Here is a 25,733-nt window from a genome sequence, read left to right as displayed (position 1 = left end):
ACCCCATTAAGTATCAGGACAGATTAGAGGCCAGATTGGGTGCAACTCAAGTAGTATATAAATAAACCAATTCAGAAATTCCATCTTAATGTAGGGTTGAGTACAGTTTTGTATAGGAAGTATATTTTATACTGAAACCATCCATATGAGAGTTACTACCTCAGGGCACAATATTGCATCATACACACCAAGTAAATAAGGATGCATTCATTTCTTCGGCCATGGTCAAAACTAAATTCAAGAAAACCACCGGGGCTAAACAAAGATATTTTATTTTATCTGCCACAAGTTCTAATCAAAGAGGCCAAAACCCATGTCTTCATCAGACTCCTCAGACTCTTCCTTCTCTTCCTTCTTCTCTTCAACTGAAAAACAGTGTTCACATTAAGACATCGGATAATCGCACGTATCAAGTATTGTCATGACGTTTAACATAAACAGCAACTGTCGTGGTATCAGGCGATAGGAAACAAGATCATGGGATGTAGTGCTGGAACGGCGCGTGACTCGGAGGAAAACATGAGATTAGATTTCGGATTACAGCGTCAGTGGAACAGTAAGTAATTCAACCCAACAAACTGTGCCCACTAAGCAGCACCAAAAGTGGCAACGGCGGTGATGGAAAACTGTCTCAGTCTTGACTGGTGAAGAAATAAAAAATTAGCCTGATTCAAAGGAGGCCAGGAAAGGATTAGAGCTCGATGGAGTGGACGGGGACATGTCATCTATGCTCATTTGTATATCTTTAACCCCTCCGCACACCTAGACGTGCTATTACATCCGGGTGCGGGGGGATGTTTAGAGCGCGCTCACGCGCTCCATATGCTGTGGGTGTCGGCTGTATTTTACAGCGTACACCCGGGAGCAGCGATCGCGCTGTTCCTGGCTATTTAACCCCTCAAATGCTGCAGTCAATCGCGACCGCAGCATCCGAGGCGTTAGAAAGAGGGTGGCAGCCCACTCCAACAGCTCATCGCCCCCACGCAGTGAGATCGTGGGGTGACTACGGTTGTTATGGCCGCCCAGGTGCCTAATGAAGGCTCAGGGCTTAACAGAAGCCTGTAAAAATGACAATATGCTGCAATACGTTAGTATTGCAGTATATTGTACCAGCGATCTAACGATCGCTGCTTAAAGTCCCCTAGGGTGGCTAATAAAGTCTGTAAAAAAAAAAAAGTGAAAACTGTTTGTGACAAAAAAATGTAAAAAATATAAACCAGTTGAAAAAACAAACCCTTTTCCCATTTCCCCCCTAAAGTAATGTAAAAAATAAAGTAAACAAAATTGGTATCGCTGTGTCCGTAAAAGTCTGAATTACTACAATATAGCATTACTTAATGCACATGGTGAACGCCCTCAAAAATAAAATGTAAAACGCTAAAATCGATGTGATATTTGGTCAACTTTGCGCTAAAAAAAATGTAATAAAAAGTGATCAAAAAGTTCTACGTACCCAAAAAATGGTACCGATAAACTACAGCTCGTCCCGCAAAAAATAAGCCCTCACACCGGTCAATCGGTGAAAAAATAAAAAAAGTTGTCTCAGAATGTGGCGGCAAAACTTTTTTTTTTAATAAGAAGTTTATCAATAAAAGTAGTAAAATATAAAAAAACCTATATAAATTTGGTATCACCATAATCGTATTGAGCCACAGAATACAGATACGTTTTTACCGCACGGTGAAAGCCGTAAAAACGAAACCCAAAAAACTATTGAGGAATCAGTTTCTTCCAACTTCGGCCCGCAAATAATTTTGTTTCCAGTTTCCCAGTACATTATATGGAACTATAAATGGTACCAAAACAAAATACAACTCCTCCCGCAAAAAATAAGCCCCCACACCGCTCTATTGACAGAAAAATAAAAAAAGTTATGGCTCTTGGAATGCGGGGAGTGAAAAACAAATCAAAAAATGGCTGCGTCCCGAAGGGGTTAATGGCAGCAACGAGTTCAGCACTAATAATGCCGTAATCTAACAGAGCCTTGGTGACATTTCCCCCTTAATATTGGTTGTTAGAGAAGCTGAGAGTTTCCACACATTGTCACGCTCATTCTTCATTTCTTACAGGAAATGAGTCCAGTATAGAAGATCATTTCTACTGCCGCTCAGGGAACATGAAGTATTATTGGAGTAGAAAGCAGAGTAAATCTCTCTGTAAAAAACGATGAGTCCTGCTAACCCCGCCCACATACAGGGATTGACCGTAGCGATCACTGGGCGGTGTTAGCAGGACTCTCGCTGTTCTAGACTAGGGAGTCCTCCCAGGATTTATTCTGATTTTTACTCCGCAATACACCAAATGACCCTATAAACGTCTTTGCTTTTTATATCGATCATAGACTGCTCTCAGATACATCAGCCTAATTTATTGGACAGGTTCTTTTTAATATTTGCAGTGCAAGTCTCTAAAATTCACCTGCATTCGCCATCCCATTATAGCAAGTTTAAGATTAATACAACTACTGTGCACCGAGACTATTCTGAAAGTGCTACACCCCCTTGTGGTGGCTTTCGGGATTGTTGTTTCCATCTCCTGGTAACTATACATAACCCCTTCAGGACGCAGCCTGTTTTGGCCTTGTGGACGCAGACTATATTTACAAATCTGACAAGTGTCACTTTATGTGGTAATAACTTCGGAATGCTTTTACCTAGTCAAGCGACTGAGATTGTTTTCTCATGACATACTGTGCTTTGTTAATGGAAAAATTTGCTCGATAAATTTAGTGTTTGTGAAAAACACCAAACTTTACAGAAATTGCGCAAAAATTTGCATTTTTCTAAATTTAAGTGTATCTGCTTGTAAAACAAATCATAATACCACACAAAATAGTTACTAATTACCATTTCCCATATGTCTACTTTAGATCGGCATCGTTTGTTGAACGTCCTTTTATTTTTCATTTTATTTACTTTAGCAGAAATCACCCCATTTTGAAAACTGCACCCCTCAAAGTTTTCAAAATCGCATTTAGAAAGTTTCTTAAAGGACGAGTGTCGCGGAAATTTTTTTTTTAATATAAATTGGGTTTTAAAATACATTTTATTTATTTGTTTATTTGTGTTTCTTTTTTATTTTTTCTAACTTTTACTTCTCTATGGGGGCTGCCATTTTTTTTATCATCCCTGTATGTGTCGATTAACGACACATACATCCCAATAGAGAATGCGAACGGGAGCCGTTCCATTCACTATGGTGTACGCCGTCTGTGTGGGAACGGCGCATGCGCCGCTCCCACACGGTCCAAAAGGAAGGTCTTCCGCCGAGCGACATCGGGCGCCATTTTCATGTGGACCGGAAGCCGCGGCCGGACAGTAAGATGACTACTTCCGGTCGCAGCTTCCGGACATGTGTTCTGAAGCAAACACTAGGAACGGAGGGAGCAGACAGAGCGGATGGACCGGCGGCGGCTGGAGCAGGTAAGTTATGTCTGTACGTGTTTTACTGTGCGATTACTACTGTATGTAAACCTACTACACTGTGTATTCGCTCAAAAAATGGCGGCACACAGTGTAGGAGGTTTGAACATTCAATCCCCTCCTTTCTCCTGGCACTAGCCAGGATAAGGGAGGGGGGATTCTGTGAGCTCACTTGAGCGAGGGATTTTTACCCAATTTTGCAGCATAAAGCAATGTGGTTGCTTTACCACATGCCAATGCTGCAATTTTGGGAATTGCTCCCTCTAGTGACCAGCACAGGGAAATGTTATAAATTAGAATCTAATTTATATTATTTCCTGACTTGTGAAATATTAAAAAAAATAAGACAATGTCTAAATTCTTTCTAGCGACACATTCCCTTAACCCCTTAACGACCAGCCTATTTTGGACCTTAATGACCAAGCCATTTTTGACGTTTTTCCATCGTCGCATTCCAAGAGCTATAACCTTCTTATTTCGACATAGCTGTATAAGGTCGTTTTTCACCATTTTTAGGTACATATTATTTATTGATTAACTTTTATGAACTTTTTTTTTGGGGGGGGGGGGAATAGAAAAAAACTGACATTTCGGCACTCTTTTTGCGCCCTAAATCTACGCCGTATACCGTGTGGTATAAATAACACAATAACTTTATTCAGCGGGTTGTTACGATTGAAACGATACCAAATTTGTATAGTTTTTGTATGTTTTACTACTTTTACACAGGAAAAACACTTTTTTTTCAAAATTATTTGTTTTTGTGTCTCCATATTTGAAGCGCCGTAACGGTTTTATTTTTTCGCCGATGCAATTGTAGGAGGGCTTTTTTTTTGCGGGAAGACTTGTAGTTTTTATTGGTACCATTTTGGAGTAGTTGCGGCTTTTTGATCACTTTTTATCACATTTTTTTAAAGTCAGGATTCACAGAAAACAGCAATTTTTCCATAGTTTATTATTATTTTTACGGCGTTCACCGTGCGGGTTAAATAATGTAATGGATTTATAGTCGGGGTCGTTACGGACGCGGCGATACCAAATATGTGTAACTTTTTTACTTTTTGTTTTTTTAATAGTAAAGCATTTTGTAAGGGGAAAAGCTGGGTTTTTCATTTTTTTTTAAATGAACTTAATTAAACTTTTTTTTCACTTTTTTACTAGTCCCATTAGGGGACTATAATATGCGATTCTCCAATCGCATTTATAATACACTGCAATACTTTTGTATTGCAGTGTATTACTGCCTGTCCGTTTAACACGGACAGGCATCTGCTAGGTCATGCCTCCAGCATGATCTAGCAGGCATTCACTCCAGGCAGCCTGGGGGCCTTTATTAGACCCCCGGCTGCCATTAGAGACACAGACACTCGGCGATCGTATCGCCGGGTGTCGGTGGGAGAGAGGGAGCTCCCTCCCTCTCTCCAAAACCACTCAGATGCGGTGCTCGCTATTGTGCACCGCATCTGAGGGGTTAAACGTGTGAGATCGATACTAATATCGATCTCACACGGCAGAGCAGGGACGCTCCCAGCCCTCAGATCCCAGATCTGACAGCTCCCTGCTCTGTAAACTTATTCCGATGCCGCGACGCAAAAAGTCTATGGCATCGGAATAAGGCCCGTTAGTGACCGACGTAGAAACACGATAGGAGTTTAACAGGAATTAAAGCAAAATAGGTGAGATTTAAAAAAAAAAAAAATAATTCCCCCAAAATTCATTTGTAATAAAAAAAAGATTCTATAACAGAAGGTTTTACCAGAGAAATGCAAATCAATATGTATTACCCAGATTCTGCAGTTTTTAGAAATATCCCACATGTGGCCCTTGGATTTTGGGGCCTCTTTTTTCAGAATATATTTTAGTCACTATGTCAGGTTTGAAGAGGTCTTGTGTTGCCAAAACAGTGGAAACCCCCCCAAAAGTGACCACATTTTTCAAACTACACCACTCAAGGAATTTTTTTAGGGGTATAGTGAGCATTTTGACCCCACCGATTTTTTTGTAGAATTTAGTGGAATTAGGCCGTGAAAATGAATATCAACATTTATTCCAATAAAACGTTGAATTTCTACATTTTCACAAGTGATAAAGACGAAAAAGCACCCCAACATTTGTAAAGCAATTTCTCCCGATTATGGCAATACCCCACATGTGGTCAAATGTTTTTTCATTAGAAATGACTGAACCCTTTCAGGACTGGTGTTTTTTGCTTTTCCATAATCTTTTTTCCCTCCCCGCCTTCCAAGAGCCAGAGCGTTTTCATTTTTCCGTCAATAGAGCGGTGTGAGGGCTTATTTTTTGCGGGAGGAGATGGTTTATATGGACACCATTTAATGTCCTGGGAAACTGAAAGTAAAATCCTTTGTGGGCTGAAATTGGAAAAACGGATTCCTCTATTGATTTTTAGGTTTTGTTTTCACGTCTTTCACCGTGCGGTAAAAACTACAACTTCTCTTTATTCTGCCGCTACTACTTTTACAGCGAAAAACCTATTTGTTAAAAAAAAACATTGTTTTGTTTCACCCCATTCTGAGAAACAGAAGTTATATTTTTGGTTGATTGAGCCGTGTTGGTACATAAAACTGATCACTTTATAAAAAAAATTTGGAAAGCCAAGATGACCAAAAAACAGCGATTTTGTCGTTTTAATTATTTATTTTTTACGGCCTGTGGTATGAATGACAATTTTACTTTATTCTGCGGGTCGATACGATCATGGCGATACCGTATGTATATAGTTTTATTACTTTTGCTCAATACAAATCACTTTTTTTTAATAAAATTATTTTTTTCATGTCACCATATTCTGAGCCATAACTATTTTTCTGTCAAAAAAAGCGGTGTAAGGGCTTGTTTTTTACAGGACGGGTTGTCATTTTTATTGGTATTTTTTGGGTACATGCGACTTTCTGATCACTTTAGTCTATATTTTGGGAGGGGTGGTGACTAAAGAATAGTGATTATGGCATCGTTTTTCATTTTTTTTACACAGTTCGGAAAAAAACATTATAGCTTTATCGTTTGGGTCGTTATGAACGCAGTGATACCAAATGTGGGTACTTAATGGTTTTATTTTTTTCCTATAAGAGAATTATAGGAAAAAACCTCTTGTTTTTGTAACTTGTAACTTATTTTTACACTTTTTAAAAAAATGTATTCACTTTTTTTAGTTCCACTCCGGGACTTGAAGACCTGCAGCCCTGATCGCTGCTAGAATACATTACACGACCTATGTAGTGTAACGTATTCCAAATGTCAGTTTCACACAGACCGTGATAGAATAGAAAACCTGTGAACCAGCCGGAGGCTGATAGTCATAGGCTTCTGTACATGGCAGACCCAGAGGCCATTGTCTGGCCCAGGTTGCCATGCCAACCACCGGCAGCGCCCAAAATCGCATTGTGCGGGCTGCCGATCTGCTAAAAAATCCTTAGATGCAAGCAAGGTTTAATTGCCGAAATCAGCCAGGGACAGCTGATCTCCCGCGGTTCACACTGTCACCGACAGTGTGTACCGGGAACAACTCTAATTATATGTCCTCGTGCGGGAAGTAACCTCCCGCGACGACATATAGTTACTGACTCGTGCGGGTACGGGTTAATGTTATACTGGGATATACGAAGATGGTTTTTAGGAGACTATCACATTTCTATCATGTAGCAATTTGGTAGGGAATTTTCAACGAATACCAGGATCACGTTCAAACTAGGCCATGAGTGGCCACACCTCTCCTGCAAAGTCCCACCCACTTTTTAAAGACACGCAAATGGCGTAAAAATGCAAGTCGCCAGTGACGCAAATTGCGTCTTTTCTATGCCTGAGAACAGGCGTAGTGCTTGACAAATTCCCCACTAAGTGGGTGCTTTAGGTAAAAGTTACCTTTTGCAGCGGGTTGTCCAGCAGCAGGGGCAGCAGATCCAGTAGAGGCGGCAACAGCAACAGCTCCTCCAGCGGGCATACTAGCCAACTTGGTGTTACCTAGAAAAGACAAACCCTTTTGATTTCTGATGAAAAAACAAACATCTAATACCTGCACCAGAATACTGGCAGCTTACTTGGGATTAATATCCATTTTGGCCGTATACATGGGTACTGGTTAACAAAATATAAAGCTGTAATCTACAATGTTACCGACCACATGGACTTATATTGGAAATAATCTTGGTGGCCGCGCTTGCGCAGAAGCTACTGAACTATTTATGAGTACGGCCGGGTTCTCGGGAGTGCACATTTGAAGAGCACGCGCAGTAGCTCCTGACCCGGCCACCTCTCTGCTGCGCTATAGAAGTGAATAGGACCGCTCTCAGACATGCGCAGTAGTCAGAGCCGTCCTATTCAGAAGTTCAGTTAACGGCAGCACATCCCAGCTAAGACGTAGCCAGGGCTGTTACGACGATCTGAAGCACTATTTTCTCTATATGCAAATATAGAAATAGTGTGAACTTTGCAAAGTCAGCTCATGGTGACAGCCCTGATAACGGGCTCTGCTACAGTCATCTCCTCACAGACCTGCAGAGATCAGATGAAACAGCTGCTGACCGGGAAGTCCACTCCACCAGTGTTTATTACTGACGTTATCACACTGAAACAGAAGATGGTAACGAGAGGGGAATGGGACATAGTGGCACAGAATTGTACCGCCTGATGCTGCATGTAGTAATATTCATAGAAGCGGTGTCAGGAGCGCGCGCACCTACAAGCAGTGCTGTAATAATATCACAGCGCCACTTGCTGGATTTGTACAGAAAGGGGCTTAGCACCGCCCACTAAGTCAGAAAAGCCAGGGGATGAGGAGCAGGACCTGCCATGAAAGAGTGGAAAAGGAGAGGTAAGAAAACATTATGAAGGGGTATAACATGTTTATTTTTAATAGAAATTTTTTTTGGGGAAGATCATTTTTAAAAGTGAAGACGGGAATAACCTTTTAACTGAACTGTAAATTATGATTATATGAAGACTGGAATCTAAAGCTCCGAGAACAGTAACCCCCGGAGAGCTCTCTCAGAAACCTCAATTCCTTATGAACATTTTTAATGAGTGAACAGAAAAGCTTTGTTTCCTTGACCTAGAAATTATGTAAAAGGTTAAACATCAGTAACTTCTATATTCATTAAATGTACATTCGCGGCAAACATTATGTAAGAGGTAAGGCGCGAGTCACATGACATTATTGCACTACGTTTATAGTGTACGTTGGGAAAGCTCCTGACACACACGATAAACGCATTCATGGAGCTCAATGTCCCGACATTTTCCTGTGTCGGGCTGGTATACATTATTATTTTTTTAAGGATGGAATACCATAGTAGACTATGGTTTCCCATCCTGAGGGATCCCACACAAAAAATAAATGTATACCACTAGGTATACTTTTTTTTTTTTTTTTTTGAAACATGGAAGCCTATGGGTGACACATACGCCAGGGAGCTTCCCCAGAGTCAGAGTCCCCAGGCAGAGAATCAGGTAGCGCATGGCTCAGGAACTCCATCCCTAGGGAAGCCCTTGACGTCACTGGCCATATGTGGACAGTGACATCAGGCACTCCCTTCCAGTTTCTCAATCACCAGCCAGATTGTTGCTAACGGTATGGCTTCCGGCTTTGCAAAGCTCCTGACGTCACTGTACATACGTGGACAGTGACTTCACGTGTTTTTCCCTGGGCAATGTATTCCACTGTTTGACATACAGTGGGATACGTTTGGACTTTCGTCTGACCTATGTCAGTCTTCCCGACATACCTCCAAGGCCAAACCGTGATGTGAAAAAATAAAATAGTTCTATTCCAGGAGAGTCACAACAATGCTCATACCCCAATATAAATCAAGGTAAGTGCACGTCATGTTCTTCTCCCTAGCCTTAGTGCGCTGCCATAATATATATATATATATATATATATATATATATATATATACACATACACACACAAACAAACCTATATACCATTAAGAAATTCAGTATATCCATTGCATGCATTGTGTGTACCCTTTCCCTACGTTAAACGTTTGAGTGTGTAAGCTGATCTGGACATAGATTCGCTTGCCCTCGTGTCCTGGAATGAAAAGTCTCGTAAAGTTAAAAACGCACGTATCGCTCACTTCCACAGAAAGCTGACGACATTTGCTGTCCCTTCTTTCTAAGTGCTGAATGCCCCAGGGACGCTGGTAACAGTCCCACTGCTTCTAAGGACAGCAAAACAAATGCTTTTGCTAAAAATACTAACTCAGCATTAAAAATGAATATCCTCTAAAGTGGAACAAATGCGAAAAAAAATAACTATGATACATGTGGATAGGTTTTTACATTTTCAAATCCACAGCATGTCAATTCTGTTCAGCTTTTCACAGGGGATTTTACCCTTTGCAACGGATAGGGTTATATCCCCACCAAAAGCCGCACGCAACACACGCAGATTTCAGATTTGCTGTGAAATCTGCAATGGAAAATGTCCTCTTCCTGTTCTACGAATTAACAAAGAATGGCACGAACTGGTGTAAGCTATACGTATCAAAATATTAAGAATTTGCTTACACTGTAGATACAGGGGAAAACCTCTAGACGCCAGGCCAGCATGAGCGTGCATTACACAGAAAGCCCCTTGTTTTTAAAGGGAACAACGTAATGCTTCATTTCTCCTGCGGTGGCGCTGCAGGGGAAGGGCACACTTGCTGCCAGGTTCTCCCAGATTATAGCAGATTTATGGGGGTCAGCAGGACCTCATGTCATCTACTTATTGTTGGAGACCCTTCTGTACAGCTACTGTACTTACATAACAGGAGTCCCACTAGCACGTAACATCCTATGTCATTTCTCCATGCCAAAAACTAAACTCCACTGCCTTATGGGTAATTGGTGTGCAGTTTGCAACAAAGAACGTGGCCCAGAACATTTCCCACTGTACCCCCAAAACACCAGGATCTGTAGATGCCAAACCCTTTTTGGTTTAAACTGAAGGTGTAAGGGTATGTGCACACACACTAATTACGTCCGTAATTGACGGACGTATTTCGGCCGCAAGTACCGGACCGAACACAGTGCAGGGAGCCGGGCTCCTAGCATCATACTTATGTACGATGCTAGGAGTCCCTGCCTCTCTGCAGGACAACTGTCCCGTACTGTAATCATGTTTTCAGTACGGGACAGTTGTCCTGCAGCGAGGCAGGGACTCCTAGCATAGTACATAAGTATGATGCTAGGAGCCCGGCTCCCTGCACTGTGTTCGGTCCGGGACTTGCGGCTGAAATATGTCCGTCAATTACGGACGTAATTAGTGTGTGTGCACATACCCTAAGAATAAAATACTCAGTGTTCAGTCTACCTTGTACTACATTATAAGACAACACACAAGAACGTGTCTAGAGAAGCTTATCCAATGAGAGCTAGTAACCAAAACTCATTTCACGAAAAAGCTTCTCGAAGTTAATCTGGTCCATAAGCGAAACCCAGCAGGTACAGAACCAACCTCCAGGTATTAGAATGGACAGCGATTTTATAGAATATAATTAATAAGGATGATCACTAGAACAGGGGCCGCCCAAGTCACCCATTCACCCCCACCCGCAAGGCCGTGGTGAAGTTTGAACGGAGCGGCGATCCTGGCGATCGATGATCATGTACCACTTCAAGACAGTGAAATTAAACTGAGAAAGCAGACACTGTGGGTCATCAGCAGAAATCCATCATGTATAAAAGTCTAGAACACATTTGGTTTGGATGATCAACAATGTAAAAAACCATCCACTTAAGAAGCAGCATTCTTACCCTGGGCGATCACATCATCGATCTTCTTGCCCTTCAGTTCACTAATGACCTTTAAAGAGAAAGAAACCATTACACAAGTTTAAAGTATTTCCATTTAACTAGAGACGACAGCTCAATACATCAACAACTGTAAAAGCATCGCAGGATCCGATATGTACACCGTGCCATAAATGCAGATAGAAGATCGGCATGCTGCACTTTTTACCAGGATTAGGCCTCGTTCATACAAATCAGATCAGGATTGGATCCAGAAAAAGAGGAGTCTTTCCTATAAAGGTGACTCATGGCAATGTGCATTATGAAGTTTCATAACTCGTCATTAGACAATGATTTAAGTGTTTATCCACGAGAGTCACTTCTATGGCAGGTACGGAAACAGCTGAGTCCGATTGCTTGGCTGTTTCCGTAATTCCCATTGAACAGAATGGAGAGAGACTAACACATACAGCCACCTCTCCATTTATTCTCCCCCTGGATGTGGCGGCTGCATCACTAGATCCCATTATTTACATAGGTGCGAGTCCGCGAGCTGGGACCCTCCTTTATCAAAGATCATGTGGATATGCCATGAATTCTAAGCCTTCCTTTACCTCTTCCATAAACCAGACGACTGCAGGTCAGTGTCAGACATTCTTATAGATAAAGAATCATAAAATTTGACTTCTACAGAACATTTTCCACAACATCCATGTCAATTACAACGTAAGCGCATCATACAGCTAAACGCTGGGGGCGAACCAGAACCTGACAAATTATTACCCGTCAGTCTACTGCATGAGTCAGCAACCTTCAGCACTCCAGCAGTTGTGAAACTACAACTCCCAGCATGCACTGACAGCTAAAAGCTTTACTGCAGCCAAAGACTGTCAGGGCATGCTGGGAATTGTAGTTTCACAACAGCTGTAGTGCCGAAGGTTGCGAACTCCTGGCCTACTGTGTATAGGGGCACATAAATAAAGGTTGGAGAGCGGGTTGTCTTGCAATTCTATTCCTTGCAAAGGGTGAAACCCGCGGTGAAAAGATGCAACAAAATTGACACGCTGTGGATTACAAAGTCTGCAGAATTCCTTCAAATCCATGCGGATTGTTTTCATGTAAACGTGGATGGACTTTTTGAACCTCATCCACATGTTCTGTAAACTGCTGCAGATTTTCAGTGAAGAATCGGTATTGAAAGTCAGCAGTAATTCCGCAGCGTCTTAATTAGTGCGGCCGCCCTCATTCTGAGGCTTATGGGGACCCCGCTGTCAGACCTCCACAAATGAAGGTTGATGGCACAATCTGGCCACAAGACATCACTTCCCATAGTAGGAAAAAAAAAAACATTAGTTGCAAATACCTTCTCCGCACGCTCTTTGTCCAGCTCAATCCCCACACTGTCCAGGATCTTCTTAAGGTCACCAATGGAGGGGCTGTCATTACCGCCGAGCACGGCCAAGAGATATGAAGCGATGTAACGCATTCTGCGCAAAAGAAGATGGTAAAAAATAAGGACCGATCACAAAACCATCTCCCTATCGTAACAGATCTCACCAGGCGTGAGAACTCGTCTCTAGCCATTTTAAAAATTGCTACTTTAAAGAAGCACTCCGGGGCTTTCTCTGCCTCCCATTGATGTCAATGGGAGGTCCGAGGCGTAACCGCGCGAAGATCGGGCATGTCCCTTTCTCCCGCGAGCCGGTTTTACTGCTCGCGGGAGAAAACCACCTTTGCCTCCTATTGAAATCAATGGAACGCATTTTCGGCCTGTTTTTGGCAAGTTTTGCAGCGCAGTTTCCGTGCAAAAAAACTCTGTGTGAACCCAGCCTTAGGGTCAGTCCACTCGGCAGATTTGGCTTGGCGGACCCCGCCGCAAAATCCATTGCAGATTTAATTCTGCTGTCGGCAGGAAGATTCCTCCCATTAATTTCAACAGGAGGTTCGGGCGGAATCCGCCCGAAGATCAAGCAGGACGCTCCTTTTTTCCCGCTAGCTGAAAAATCAGCTAGAGGGAAACTGAAGCGTCTGGCTCCCATTGAATTGAGTGCGAGGCGGAATTATACGGCGGATTTCGCCGCAAAAAAAACACCGCGTGAACTGACCCGTATTTGGGTGTTTTAGGCTTGATTTATAATCTTGCAATTCCAGTTTTAAATATTTTGTCTGATATTTCTTAATTCTGCTCCACATTATTAATGTCAGGCCTCGTTCACATCTGCGTTGGAGGCTCAATTAGGGACCTCCGCCGCACACCTGGCCGAAAACACCAGAAACAATGTTTCCAGCAAAACCATTAAAGTCAATTGGCTCCATCGGTCGCCTTTGGTGTCTGTCGTGCAACGGATCCAACGCTTCAAGAATTTCCGTCCTATCAATAACAGCCAGTGACTACACCCCGCCTCCAGTGACTACACCCCGCCTCCAGTGACAGGACTAGGCAAGAATCATGGCGGCAGCCCACCGCGATCACGATACCGCACTGTAAATAGGAGGGAAGGAGACTGAACAAACCTGCAGCAGGGAAGAGCAGAGACAAGTTCGTTATATGACCAAGAACTTTCAAGGCTGTGCACTTCTGAATGGAATTCTTTTTTTAACGTGTTGGGTTTAAGAACTTTTTTGATTGACGTCTTACCTCTTTTGTACTTTTTACGATACATCATCTATATATCTCGTATACGTAGAAGCTGTATCGTTCCGCCTAAGCCGCGTCCATCAGCTCATATGTACTGACGGCTCGGTAGAAAACTGGTCCTACGTGTCTGACCACATCTAAAGTTATGAACATCGATTTCATCAGCCGAGCAGCTGAACTGACGGACGCGGCTTAGGTGTGAACAAAGCCTAAAAAAATAAAATTAAAGTAAAGCACGGTTCTATACAGCTGTACTGACGTAGCAGAGTTTGTCATTTGGCGGAGCTCATTGTGATGCACTATTCTGTTTACATGACAACTTGGGCTCTGCTACATCGGAGTAAGGAACTTGTGTACCACGTGTTCCCTCGGGCGGTTTTCAGCCAGAATCGCAGCTTAGCAAAAATTAAAACCACGAGAGGACATGCTGCGACCAGTAGTCCCTGCCCAGGGAGGGGACATGGTGTTCATGTACGTGGAGACCCCGGCACCTCAGAGCATCATACTACCGACCACATCCACCACTGTAATAACCGCACTGCGACCTGACACCCAGAGCAGAGACCGCCATTACAGCCCGACCGACCGAATCCCACCGGCCGCCAACTTACTTCACAAATCACGTTTTAGCACTTAGGCCGGAGAGAGAATGAGCTTCACGCGTGCTTCCTCTACGGAGGCCGGGGGAAAAAGGCCGCTCACAGGGAGGGGTTATACACAGGAAGATCCTGCTGCTGCAGAGGAGAAAAGCATCATGGGACCCAGCGCCATCTTACTATACTCAAATTGCTGCGCATGCGCCGTAGAAGAAGTGTACCCTGCCTACCAGGCCCTCCGCTCAGTGCTCCTCTCTACACCTCCTCAGTGCATGGGGTCAATGTATTACTATTCTTTGTCTGCGCATGTTGCTCAGTGATATCCTTTGCTATCTTAGTCTATGCAGGTTTATGTGGGAGCCGCTTGTAGCAGACCAGTGCAGTCCAGTGAGTTAGTTGCCTGATTATTTCTTTACTTACCATTTTTGTAACTTTGTGGAGTCACCCAGAGATCATTCTTATAATGACAAGTTTGTAAAGCAAAGACAGCAAGTTTCCATCCAAATATTACAATGTGCCCATGTACCCTGCACAGGGGACCCCTGCTGCCCTGATAGATGGGGGTCCCGGCGGTCGATGTAGCACAAATGTCTGAAGTGGGAATACAAGGGGCTCTACGGGACTTATATATTTATTGATGGCCTATGCTTAGGATAAGCCATCAATGTTTGATTGATGGGGGTCCCACCCCGGCACAATAAAGGGGCTGTGGCGCTCTGGCAGCGTATGGGCGGCTGTGCCTGGCACCGCAGCTCAGTCCTATATAAAGTAAATTCTAAGGATGAAGTCCCAGAGAGTTCCCCAGAATATAAGTCATTAAGAGAAAACATTGATCTCCCTTTCAGGATGATATTAAATGTTATTTGTTATAAGGGTATGTTCACACGGCAACGCCAATTACGCCTGAAATTTCAGACGAAAACAGCTCCTGAATTTCAGACGTTTTGACAAGTGCACAGGTTTTTCGTGGCGTCCATTACGGATGTAATTGGAGCTGTTTTTCTATGGAGTCAATGAAAAACGGCTCCAATTACGTCCCAAGAAGTGACATGCACAGAAGCCCGTCTGCACAGAACATCCATCGTAAGACCCATTGAATTCAATAGGCAGATATTTGCAGACGGTTTGGAGCCATTTTTTCGGACGTAATTCCAGGCGTAAAACGCCTGAATTACGTCCGTAAATAGGGCGTGTGAACATACCCTAAGATTTACATCATGAGAATTACAATGTGGCCAGTGTTTAGTGCTGAAGAATGGCTAGAAAAGCTTACACTTCACTCATGTAATTACTATGCGGTTCTGTAATGCCCTGGGATCTGTCATTTACTTGTTACCATGATTGCAATCTATAGGGATTTTATCAGCCAACTTAATTTAATAACACCAAAGCTAAATAAAATGAATGGAAAGTCAGTTGAGGCTAGAAAATCTCCCTCCCAAACTCCCTTCTCTTAACTCTTCCCTAATGTTGTCCCCAATTTATCATTTAGCAGGGGCCTGGTCTAGTCGACCATCATCCTAAGGCCGGATTCCCACGTAGTGTAAGGGTATGTTCACACGTAGTCAACCAAAACGTCTGAAAATCCAGAGCTGTTTTCAAGGGAAAACAGACCCTGCTTTTCAGACGTTTTTTACCAACTCGCATTTTTACCAACTCATTTTTTTACCAACTCGTTTTTGGAGCTGTTTTCATTGGAGTCTATGAGAAAACAGCTCCAAAAACGTCTGAAAGAAGTGTCCTGCACTTCTTTTGACGAGGCTGTATTTTTACGAGTCGTCGTTTGACAGCTGTCAAACGACGACGCGTAAATAACAGGTCGTCTGCACAGTACGTCGGCAAACCCATTCAAATGAATGGCCAGATGTTTGCCGACGTATTGCAGCCCTATTTTCAGACGTAAAACGAGGCATAATACGCCTCGTATACGTCTGAAATTTGGCCGTGTGAACATACCCTTAACGTTGAGGAATTTCCACAGCTTTTACAGTAGCAGCAAAGTGTGTGAGATCAAGAAAATCTCAAGCCCACGCTGGGGAAAAAAACCGCAGCGTAAATGTTAATAAATTGATCCGCGGTGCGGAATTTAAATCCGTAGCGTGTCAATTTATCCTGCGTTTTCATTGCTTTTTTGTTGCGGGTTTTCCCTGTTGAATTCAATGGGGATGCAAAACCCGCAACAGAAAGCCATGTGTTGCGGCGACTCTACCGCAAAAATCACGACTCTGAAAAAAATAATAATATTGGACTTACCCAGAACTCCTTCTTCCTGCAGTCCGGCCTCTTGGGATGACGTTGCATCCCATGTGACCGCTGCAGCCAATAACAGGCTGCAGCATCACATGGCCTGCAACGTCATCTTAGGAGGCCGGACTACGCGCAGAGAAGAAAGGGTAAGTATGAACGCAGGTTTTTCCCCCCAGTGCTGCTTTTCCGCAGCGGAAATTCTCTTAAAAAAACCGCACCATATACCACCGACACACCGGGACCCTATTGCTGTCGTGTTGTTCCTCGTTTTGACAGGAAGAATATCACTACATGCATCACTATTCCCCTCTTCAAATCTGATGGGATTTGCTACAGGGGCTCTGAACATACAGCCTAATTTCTCTAACCCTGATCAACCCTGTAGGCCATGTTCAGACGTGACGGAATCTTTCCGCTGAAAATGTTGCTGCAGATTCGTTGCGAATTTGCAGCAACATTTTCACATTTGACAGGTAATTCAGACATTGCAGATATCACAGCGGACTGGCTGCAGATTTCAGCCTTTGCAATTCAAATGCTGAAATCCGCAGTGAAATTCCGCTGCTTCTCCGCAACATAATCTGCATGCTGCAGAGGGAGAATTCTGCACCGCAGCCTAAATTCCGCACAGTTATTTTCCGCAACGTCTGAACTAAGTTTCCTAAAAATGTATAGAAAGAAATGTAAAAAACGTCTGCTGCAGAATTCCACTGCGGACTGTCTACAGCGGAGGTCAACAGCAATTCCGCCACGACTGAACGTGGCCTTAAAGGAGTAGTCGTGGAACTCCTCCTCAGGCACTGCATTAGGCATAACACTATGGGGAGTCTTATTAATACTGTCCTAAAGGTAGACAGGATAAAACTACACCAGACAGAAACTGTGCCACATTTATCATGTTAGGCAGGTTTCTCTTCCTTCCGCCACCTCAAAGCTGACGTATTTGACATTAGTCATTTCTGCCAAAAGAATAGAGCGCATCATCTTTAAATCTTGTGCGTTTTATGACTCTTAGCCACGCCCCTTTTCTATGCACTGTTGAAAATTGTCAAGGAAGTCGTAAAAAGTGTCCAAAACAACAGATAAATTTGGCGAATGGCACGAACACCACATTTTTGACACAATTTATTACAGAATTCTGGTGTATTTTACTTCGTCAATCTTTCCCAGTGTGTACATTTTCTGCCCGGAGAATATGTCAGAAGATTGGAGCGGAGCAGTCTGATGTCGGTATTTGGTAAGACACTTAGGGCTCATTCAGACGGGCGTAAAACTCGTCCGTGTGCTGTGCGCGGAAATAACGCACAGCACACGGACCCACTGATATCAATGTGGCTATTCACACATGCAGGAGTTTCCACGCAGCGATTGTCCGTTGCATGAAACTCACTGCATGTCCTATACTGGTGCGTTTTCACGCATCTACCCACCCATTGAAGTTAATGGGTGTGTGAAAACCACGCACAGCGCACGGATCGTGCATCTGTGTGCTGCGCATGATTTGCGCATCAATTCCATTGAGGCCTTATTCACACGAACGTGTCCGTTTTACACGCATAAAAAAACAGCGTTTTTCTTGCATTGCAGTTCCGTGTGTACAGTGCGTCTGCGTTTTTTACGTGCATATGTCATCCGTATGTCACGCGTTTTTTACGTCAGCAAAAAAAACTGAAGGAGATGTTTTTCTTTTTCTCATAATTTCTTTAGCAACTGTTGCGTGAATCACGGACAGCACACGGATGACGCTCATGTGCTGTCTGATTTTCACGCACCCTTTGACTTCAATGGGTGCGTGATGAGCAAAAAGTATAGGACATCTGTTGAATTGCATAGGTCCATGTGACGTCTGTTGTTTTAACGCGCGTAACACGGACATGAAATACACTCGTGTGAATAAGGCCTAAAAAAAAATGAGTGTGTGAAAAACAAATGCCACACGCAAAGCACAGATGAAATAACGCAACGCACACGGACCAGATTTACGCACGTTTTTTTACGTGCGTAAATCTGTCACGCTCGTGTGAATGTAGCCTTAGAAGTTTCAGTCTGAAGCAATGGTGTAAATCGGTGCAGAATGTGTTGGCGCTATATAAATAAAGATTATTATTATAATGGTTAGGCAAGGTTCACGCGGTTCGCTTCACGTTTGGCCATACAGTTGACAGTATATGAGGACCACTTATTGTATATTGAACACATAAATGTCGGGTGCCCGGCAGTCAGCGACTAGCAATGACCCTAGAGGGAAGACAGAAGAGGTTTTCACCACTTCTGTCTTCTCTGTACTCACAATGGGATGCCGGTACTAACTAGGCCCAGCACAGCCCTATCAGTGACAATAGTTACTATAAGGCTATGTTCACACAGAGTATTTTGCCGAGTTTTTTGACGCGGAATCCGCATCGCAAAAAAACGGCCCGAAAACGCCTCCCATTGATTTCAATGGGAGGCGTCGGCGTCTTTTTCCCACGAGCAGTAATTCTGTCTCGCAGGCAAAAGAAGCGACATGCCCTATCTTCGGGCGTTTACGCCTCTGACCTCCCATTGACTTCAATGGGAGGCAGAGAAAGCGGATTTCACGGTGTTTTATGCCCGCGGGCGAAAAACGGCGCGAAAATCGGCGTGCAGGGAGAGGAAAATCTGCCTCAAAGTTCCAAACGGAATTTTGAGGCAGATATTCCTCCTCCAAAATACTCCGTGTGAACATAGCCTTAGAGGGCTGATTTTCCCTATAACTAGGACTGCTGTGCAGCGCCAGTTACAGTGAAAATGTATAGTGTAAAAAAATTTAAATGAAATAAAAAAATCCCTAAATGTCTTTACTAACTTTTGAAGGATAGGCCATAATAATATTAGGACAAAAGTAAAAAAAAAAAAATGAAATAAAAATTACACATAAAATACCCCCCCCCCCCCCCCCAAAAACACTTTCCCGTCAATCATTTTCGGAACACTAGCTGTGCCCCAATTACCCTGAAATAGACATGTAATATATTAAAATTTACGGTAGACAATGACGATCACAGTTAAAAGGCTATTTTAGGGTAACACTATATTATTATTAAAAAAAATTAGCCCAAAATATGCTAAAAAAGCAAAAAATTATGTGTATAATAATGATCAGAAAAGAAACCTGCATTGATCACGAACCAAATATTGCAAAAATCGCGTCATTAGCCCAACAAATAAAAAACGTTTTAGCCGTTTAACTAATGCATGCCTAAATGGCGCCTGGTCCTGAACTGGTTATAACAACGTCCCCAAGTTCCAAAGATAAATGCATCCTTTTTTTGTTTTCCAATTTGCCTGTACACATTTTGGCTTATGTCTTTTGTCCTGTATCTGCCCTATATAATCCTACGGATACCATACAGTATACGTACGGATAGTTTTTGTGTATTTTCGGATATAAGTCAACTGTAGGGCCAAGAGTGGTGTGAATAATTGCGCCCATGACTGATATACCAGGTATACATCTGTACATATGTTTTGTGTTGTGGCAGCACAGATTTTCGAGAGCACAATAGGACTGTCCTGTCATCTGAATAGGGAAGGAAAGGGAGGGCTGAGTAGAGGCAGCTCCATTGCTCCTGCCCATTTCTCGTCACCGAAGACTCATGTAACCAGGAAGTTTAAAAAAAGGGACTCTACCGAAACATACAGATCTGCAGCTCACAGGGACCATGAACGGTTTGCAAAAAGTTTCAATTAACCCTTCACTTTTACAGAGAAACGTGTAACCCCTGGATCCCTATGTTGTGTGATTGAGACTGCTGCAATGAAGAACCAAGGACTCGTTCACTGAACCACAACGGCCATCAACTGACTTCATTTTGTGAGTACTAAAACTATTGCTGCGGTTTATTTGGCGCTTGATTCATGGAAAATGTGTATCCGTGTTAACAATTCTAGTGTTTTTTTGTATGCAGAGAAGAAATGTTGGACCAGTCCCGCAACTTGCAAACAGGATTTTTTTTGTCTGCTATAAAGGTGCTCAAATAGTACATTAGCATTAGAGCTCACACTTTCCACTATATACGGTGTTCAAATTTGGTCCTTAAGGGCTGATCTTGAGGACCATGACTGTAAGAAGACGGATTGCTTATTAGGATGGCTTCCTATGGTGGCCTCTTTTGGACAAGATATGTGGGATATATTCATGTTGCTGTACCCTGTCCATAGTACTACATGTTCAGAGGAGCAACATCTATATAAGCTATCCCCTCTGCAGCCACAGTCCCTGAGATTGACGCTCAGGAATCTCATTTCACATATTTGCAAAAATGTGCAGTCCTATGTAAGCCTTGTTTATATCAAACTATAGAAGCCAAGACCCAAGTATATAAGAAATGGGCAACTCTACATATAGAAAACGATTTCAAGGTCCATCGGTTATGAACAATAATTGCACGCTATAGTCTATGAAAATCTGCAAAAAATAGTCTATTCTGACGCTCCCGTTGGACGCACGGTTCGACAGTTCAGTCACATTTGAAGGCAATAATAATGCAGCATGCAGCTCTATTCTTGCCATCTAAACGAGGGAATCCCCAGCAGAACCCCGGACAGACCCCATTACAAATCAATCGGGTCCATTAGGTGATGTTGGGATCCGCTGTATGAAGGATCCGGCACAGCGTCATTGCTTCCGTTAATAGAATGTTACAATAACACATCTAAGGACAACTCTTTGCCAAAATACATCACGATCCCGAAATTATACAGCCCCCATATGTAATGTATTTGAAATTTGGGGGCCATACACATTTAGTATTTCCGGACGATTATTTTCTGAATTGAAAATAAAAACCATGTGCAAGCAAATGAACAGTCACCCATGCTTGGGTGGCAACTCCATACACACTATACCTGTGGAGAGACAATATGACCGCCTCTCTCAGATGTTATGAACAATCGTTTTCGCAATATTTTCACACAACAGTTGGTAAAAGAACAGGAGTGCAGTGTTATTGTATATAGTTAGTACTGCATAATTAAGACCCTTTTACACGGGCTAATGATCGGGCAACTGAGCGTTCATATGATTGCTCGTTCCCGATCATTGTCCTGTGTAAACAGGGCAACGATCAGCCGATGAACGATCAATCGCTCGTTCAACGGCTGATCGTATTGTTTATGTAGAATAAAATATTATCGTTGTCCGCAGCACATCTCCCTGTGTCCCCATTCATTACTGACCATTGCTCCTTGTGAAAGGAGCAAATGAGCGCTGATCAACGAGCGGTCTCGTTGATCGGCTCTCGTTGTTACGGCTAAAATTGGCCGGTGTAAAAGAACCCTTATACCATAGGAAGTTACCATCTAATATGAAAAATCTTCATGCCCATGAGCTCACTTTAATGGCCCTAGAACATAGGAATGTGACCATATACACGATACATTTGTTGGCAGAGTCAGATCATTTTTATGGGATCCTCTGACAGTCTAATGCCTGTCGCCGACCATAAACATTGGATTGTCAGCAGATACCACCAACATTTTGAGGATCTGCCCACAAATATCATTATATATGGCCACTGCTATCTAGTGTGCATGGACCTGAACTACGGACTCGTAGGCACTTAGAGTGGGAACTCGCTATGTATAAGGGTATGTGCACACACACTAATTACGTCCGTAATTGACGGACGTATTTCGGCCGCAAGTACCGGACCGAACACAGTGCAGGGAGCCGGGCTCCTAGCATCATACTTATGTACGATGCTAGGAGTCCCTGCCTCGCTGCAGGACAACTGTCCCGTACTGTAATCATGTTTTCAGTACAGGACAGTAGTTCCACGCAGAGGCAGGGACTCCTAGCATCGTACATAAGTATGATGCTAGGAGCCCGGCTCCCTGCACTGTGTTCGGTCCGGGACTTGCGGCCGAAATACGTCCATCAATTACGGACGTAATTAGTGTGTGTGCACATACCCTTACACCAGGCATTAGAACCTGTAACGATTTATTTTTTTCTAAAAAACCTATGGGTGCAGAGATTTATGTGTGCATTGGGCTGTTAAACGTTTTTTTTTAATGGTCAGCTACATCTGGAGATAAAAAATATTGCAAATTGTCTTTATTTCTATTTGCCATTTTTAATGACCCAATGTGCAAAATTCTGCATATTTTATAACGGTTTTGTGAATATGTTCAATGCATTGCTTGAAAAGGTGAAGCAATGTATTTTTACTTTACATTTGCACTTTCACTGTGTTGTTGTTTTTTTTTGGGTGATTTTTTAATTATTTAAAAGTAATTAAAAAAAAAATTAAATAAAAAAAAACCTGCCTCCCTTGACTCTAAACCTTAAATGTGCCTCTTTTGACATCGTTCAATGTATGATATATGTATTTCCATTCTCTGTTGATGGTTATACGTTTCACTCTCTATCTTGACAGCTTGGTATAGCTGACATCTTCTCCGTGCTGGGCGAGCTGTGACATGCCTGTGTTGCCACACTTAGACAATGAGAGATGGAGCATCTTCTGGACCCCCAGGGGGAGGGAACCAGCACGGAGGAGCGAGCCTCTCCCACTCCACATATCGCAGGCAACAGACTCATCCTCGATGTTTACCCGGACGGATGTAAGAGGTTCCTGCAGGTGACAGAGAAGCAGACCAGTGACCTGGCGGAGGTGACAATTCTCCGTCTTAGCAGCAATGATGCAATGATAACATCAGTGGTGACTGATCTGCCAGTGTTCAGTCATCTCACATCACTGGTACTAAAAGGTAAAATATTCTTGTAAAACGATTACTATTACCCATCACGTTGCATGTAATAAGTTGACCGTACTGGGGATGATCCTTTTTGGGTCTACAACACTATGCGGTTTAGGTTCGTAGAGCCCAGGATCCCAACCTGTGGTGTGTATACCCCAGGCTGTACATGCCATCTTTCTAGTGGGTACACGTGCTGTCCCCAAGCTGTGCTTTTATTGTACACCACTGTGTATGATCAAAGCCTTGGGGGTACTTTGATATTAACTATTTGGGTAGGGGGTACGTGGCTTGGAAATGCTTGAACTTTTCCGTATGTCACTGTATTAGCATCCTATATGTATCGCATCCACATACTTGTGTATGTAAGTAAACACTGCGTCCCCTGAGATCAGCTATGTGTACTATATATTACTATTTCTTCTGCCAAATTTTGTTTTTTAAGTTGTTACAGGTTCAATGAAAACAATATAATTTGTATTTTTCAAGGAAATTACAGGGGTTCAGGTAAAGTAAAAACAAAGAAATTGCACATTGGGGTAGATGTATAAGGACTGGCGTACCTACTGTCATGTAACCTGTCAAGGTTGTTAAAGTCTTGTGTACCCAGTATCTCCATAAAGGTGCATGGCGGTTGGAGAATATTGGGCGCACTACAGAACAATGCCATGTTGTACCTGGCCTTGTTCACCACCACCACTCAACAGAACTGTGTCGGAAAAAACGTTATGAGCTATACCCTCTTTTACCAACTCAAACAATATATGTCGTTTCATGTTGGTAAATATGGAGCTCAGAATAGACACTTTTTTTAATTTTAATTTTTTTAATTAAATTTTTATTTTGAGCATTCCAGGTGCAACATACTGTAGTAATACATATCATTTTCTCATATGCTTACAATACAAAACATAGTAACCATATACCGTACTCTTTGCCAAGAGTATACTAACGGAAACAATATGGGTATGTTCACACGCTTAACAAAAAACGTCTGAAAATACGGAGCTGATTTCAGAGAAAACAGCCTCTGATTTTCAGGCGTTTTTGAAGCTGAAAATGAAATTTGGAGCTTCTTTTGAGGCTTCTTTTCAGGCGTTTTTTGAGGCGTTTTTGGAGCTGTTTTCAATAGAGTCAATGAAAAACGGCTCCAATTACGTCCCAAAAAGTGTCCTGCAGTTCTTTTGACGAGGCTGTATTTTTACGTGCCGTCTTTTGACAGCGACGCGTAAAATGACAGGTCGTCGGCACAGTACATCGTAAAGCCCATTGAAAGCAATGGGCAGATGTTTGCCTATGTATTGGAGCCGTTTTTTCAGACGTAATTCGAGGCGTAAAACGCCTCCATTACGTCTGAAAATAGGTCGTGTGAACCCAGCCTATCAGTCACCCTCTGTAGAGGACATAGTTGCTTAAATGGATAAGCTTAAATTACTGGTAATCGTCAAATTATTTTGCTTAATTTTTTTTTTTTACTCAATAAATTTTTATTGAACATTTTTCTAACATACATAATAACAGACATTTTGCATTCCAATGCCAACAGTGAGAAATACCAGTATTGTCATACAGATATAATACAAAAGAAGTAATACAATATACATGAATTAATACAAGATCTCTCATTCAATGTCCTAGCAAGTGAAGGTGCCTCGGGCTCTAGTAGATACCGCTACGGTTTTTCCTCTATTTAGCAAAGTTGTGAACGCTATCCAACCATGGACCCCAATCTTTTGTCATATTTAGGGATAGAATGACCCTTATGTGCCATCATTTTCTCGTGCGAGCATGTACTGTTAACATGGGCAATAATTTCCGTTAGTGGGGGGATTGTCTGACTCTTCCAACACCGGTTATTGCTAATTTGGTCGCAATAAATATATGCGCTGCAATTACTCTGAAATCTCCCGGAATGTCTTCAATGTTTAGAAAGAGCAGTGCTAGCGATGGGGAAGGAGCAACTGTAATTCCTGTAATATCAGACAATAAAAGGAATGAAGCTTTCCATAGATTTTTGAGTAACGGACAGGCCCATAAAATGTGTAACCGCGTCCCCCTACCTCCGCAATTTCTCCAACAATAGTGAGTGTCAGTCGGGTATATGCGTTGGAGCTTATCTGGAGTATAATACCATCGGAGCATTGTCTTCATTACTGACTCATAGTGAAGAGTACACTTCAAATGTTTCGCTATAAAAGTAAGTGCATAAGACCACATTTGTGCAGAGTATTCATTTGTGAGTTCCTTTTTATTTTGCTTAATTTTAAGGTCAGGATCATACACAAAGGTTTTGGTGCAGTTTTTTTTTTTAGCCGAAGGCACAAGTGGATCTAAAAGGAGGGAGAGGTATAAATAATAGACTGATGCATCTCC

General features: G+C 42.6%; 2 protein-coding genes and 1 long non-coding RNA gene across 4 annotated transcripts in view; 2 read left to right on the top strand and 1 right to left on the bottom strand.

Moving 5' to 3' along the window:
* Positions 1-256: 256 nt before the first annotated feature.
* Positions 257-14,515, bottom strand: RPLP2 (ribosomal protein lateral stalk subunit P2). The gene is made up of 5 exons (XM_075837598.1): positions 14,406-14,515; positions 12,520-12,643; positions 11,181-11,229; positions 7,302-7,400; positions 257-365 (listed from the first exon to the last, which is right to left on the bottom strand). The coding sequence occupies exons 2-5, from the start codon at positions 12,640-12,642 to the stop codon at positions 292-294; spliced, it is 345 nt and encodes a 114-aa protein (XP_075693713.1). The 5' UTR covers position 12,643; positions 14,406-14,515; the 3' UTR covers positions 257-291.
* On the top strand, positions 14,017-20,466 carry LOC142660761 (uncharacterized). Its single transcript, XR_012850564.1, has 3 exons — positions 14,017-14,777; positions 17,808-17,874; positions 20,366-20,466. It is a non-coding gene; the product is annotated as an uncharacterized LOC142660761 (long non-coding RNA).
* Positions 20,467-23,044: 2,578 nt separating this feature from the next.
* PIDD1 (p53-induced death domain protein 1) overlaps positions 23,045-25,733 on the top strand; it is a 38,013-nt gene continuing 35,324 nt past the window's right edge. For both annotated transcript variants that reach the window (XM_075837596.1, XM_075837595.1), the window contains exon 1: positions 23,045-23,372. In XM_075837596.1, coding sequence (XP_075693711.1) covers positions 23,114-23,372 — 259 coding nt within the window. In that variant the 5' untranslated portion in view covers positions 23,045-23,113. The remainder of the gene's footprint in view (positions 23,373-25,733) is intronic.

This window comes from Rhinoderma darwinii, chromosome 9 (assembly GCF_050947455.1).
Source record: "Rhinoderma darwinii isolate aRhiDar2 chromosome 9, aRhiDar2.hap1, whole genome shotgun sequence".
NCBI classification, from domain to species: domain Eukaryota; kingdom Metazoa; phylum Chordata; class Amphibia; order Anura; family Rhinodermatidae; genus Rhinoderma; species Rhinoderma darwinii.
The sequence above is the reverse complement of the archived record's forward strand: the minus strand, read 5'-3'. Positions and strand labels throughout refer to the sequence as shown.

Excerpts from the sequence above, each read along its gene's own strand:
- RPLP2 (XM_075837598.1), bottom strand. The coding sequence starts at position 12,642 with ATGCGTTACATCGCTTCATATCTCTTGGCCGTGCTCGGCGGTAATGAC. Across the intron at positions 7,401-11,180 it reads CGATGATGTGATCGCCCAGG|GTAACACCAAGTTGGCTAGT; the intron begins GTAAGAATGCTG and ends TGTCTTTTCTAG. Across the intron at positions 366-7,301 it reads TGGACAACCCGCTGCAAAAG|TTGAAGAGAAGAAGGAAGAG; the intron begins GTAACTTTTACC and ends ACTGTTTTTCAG.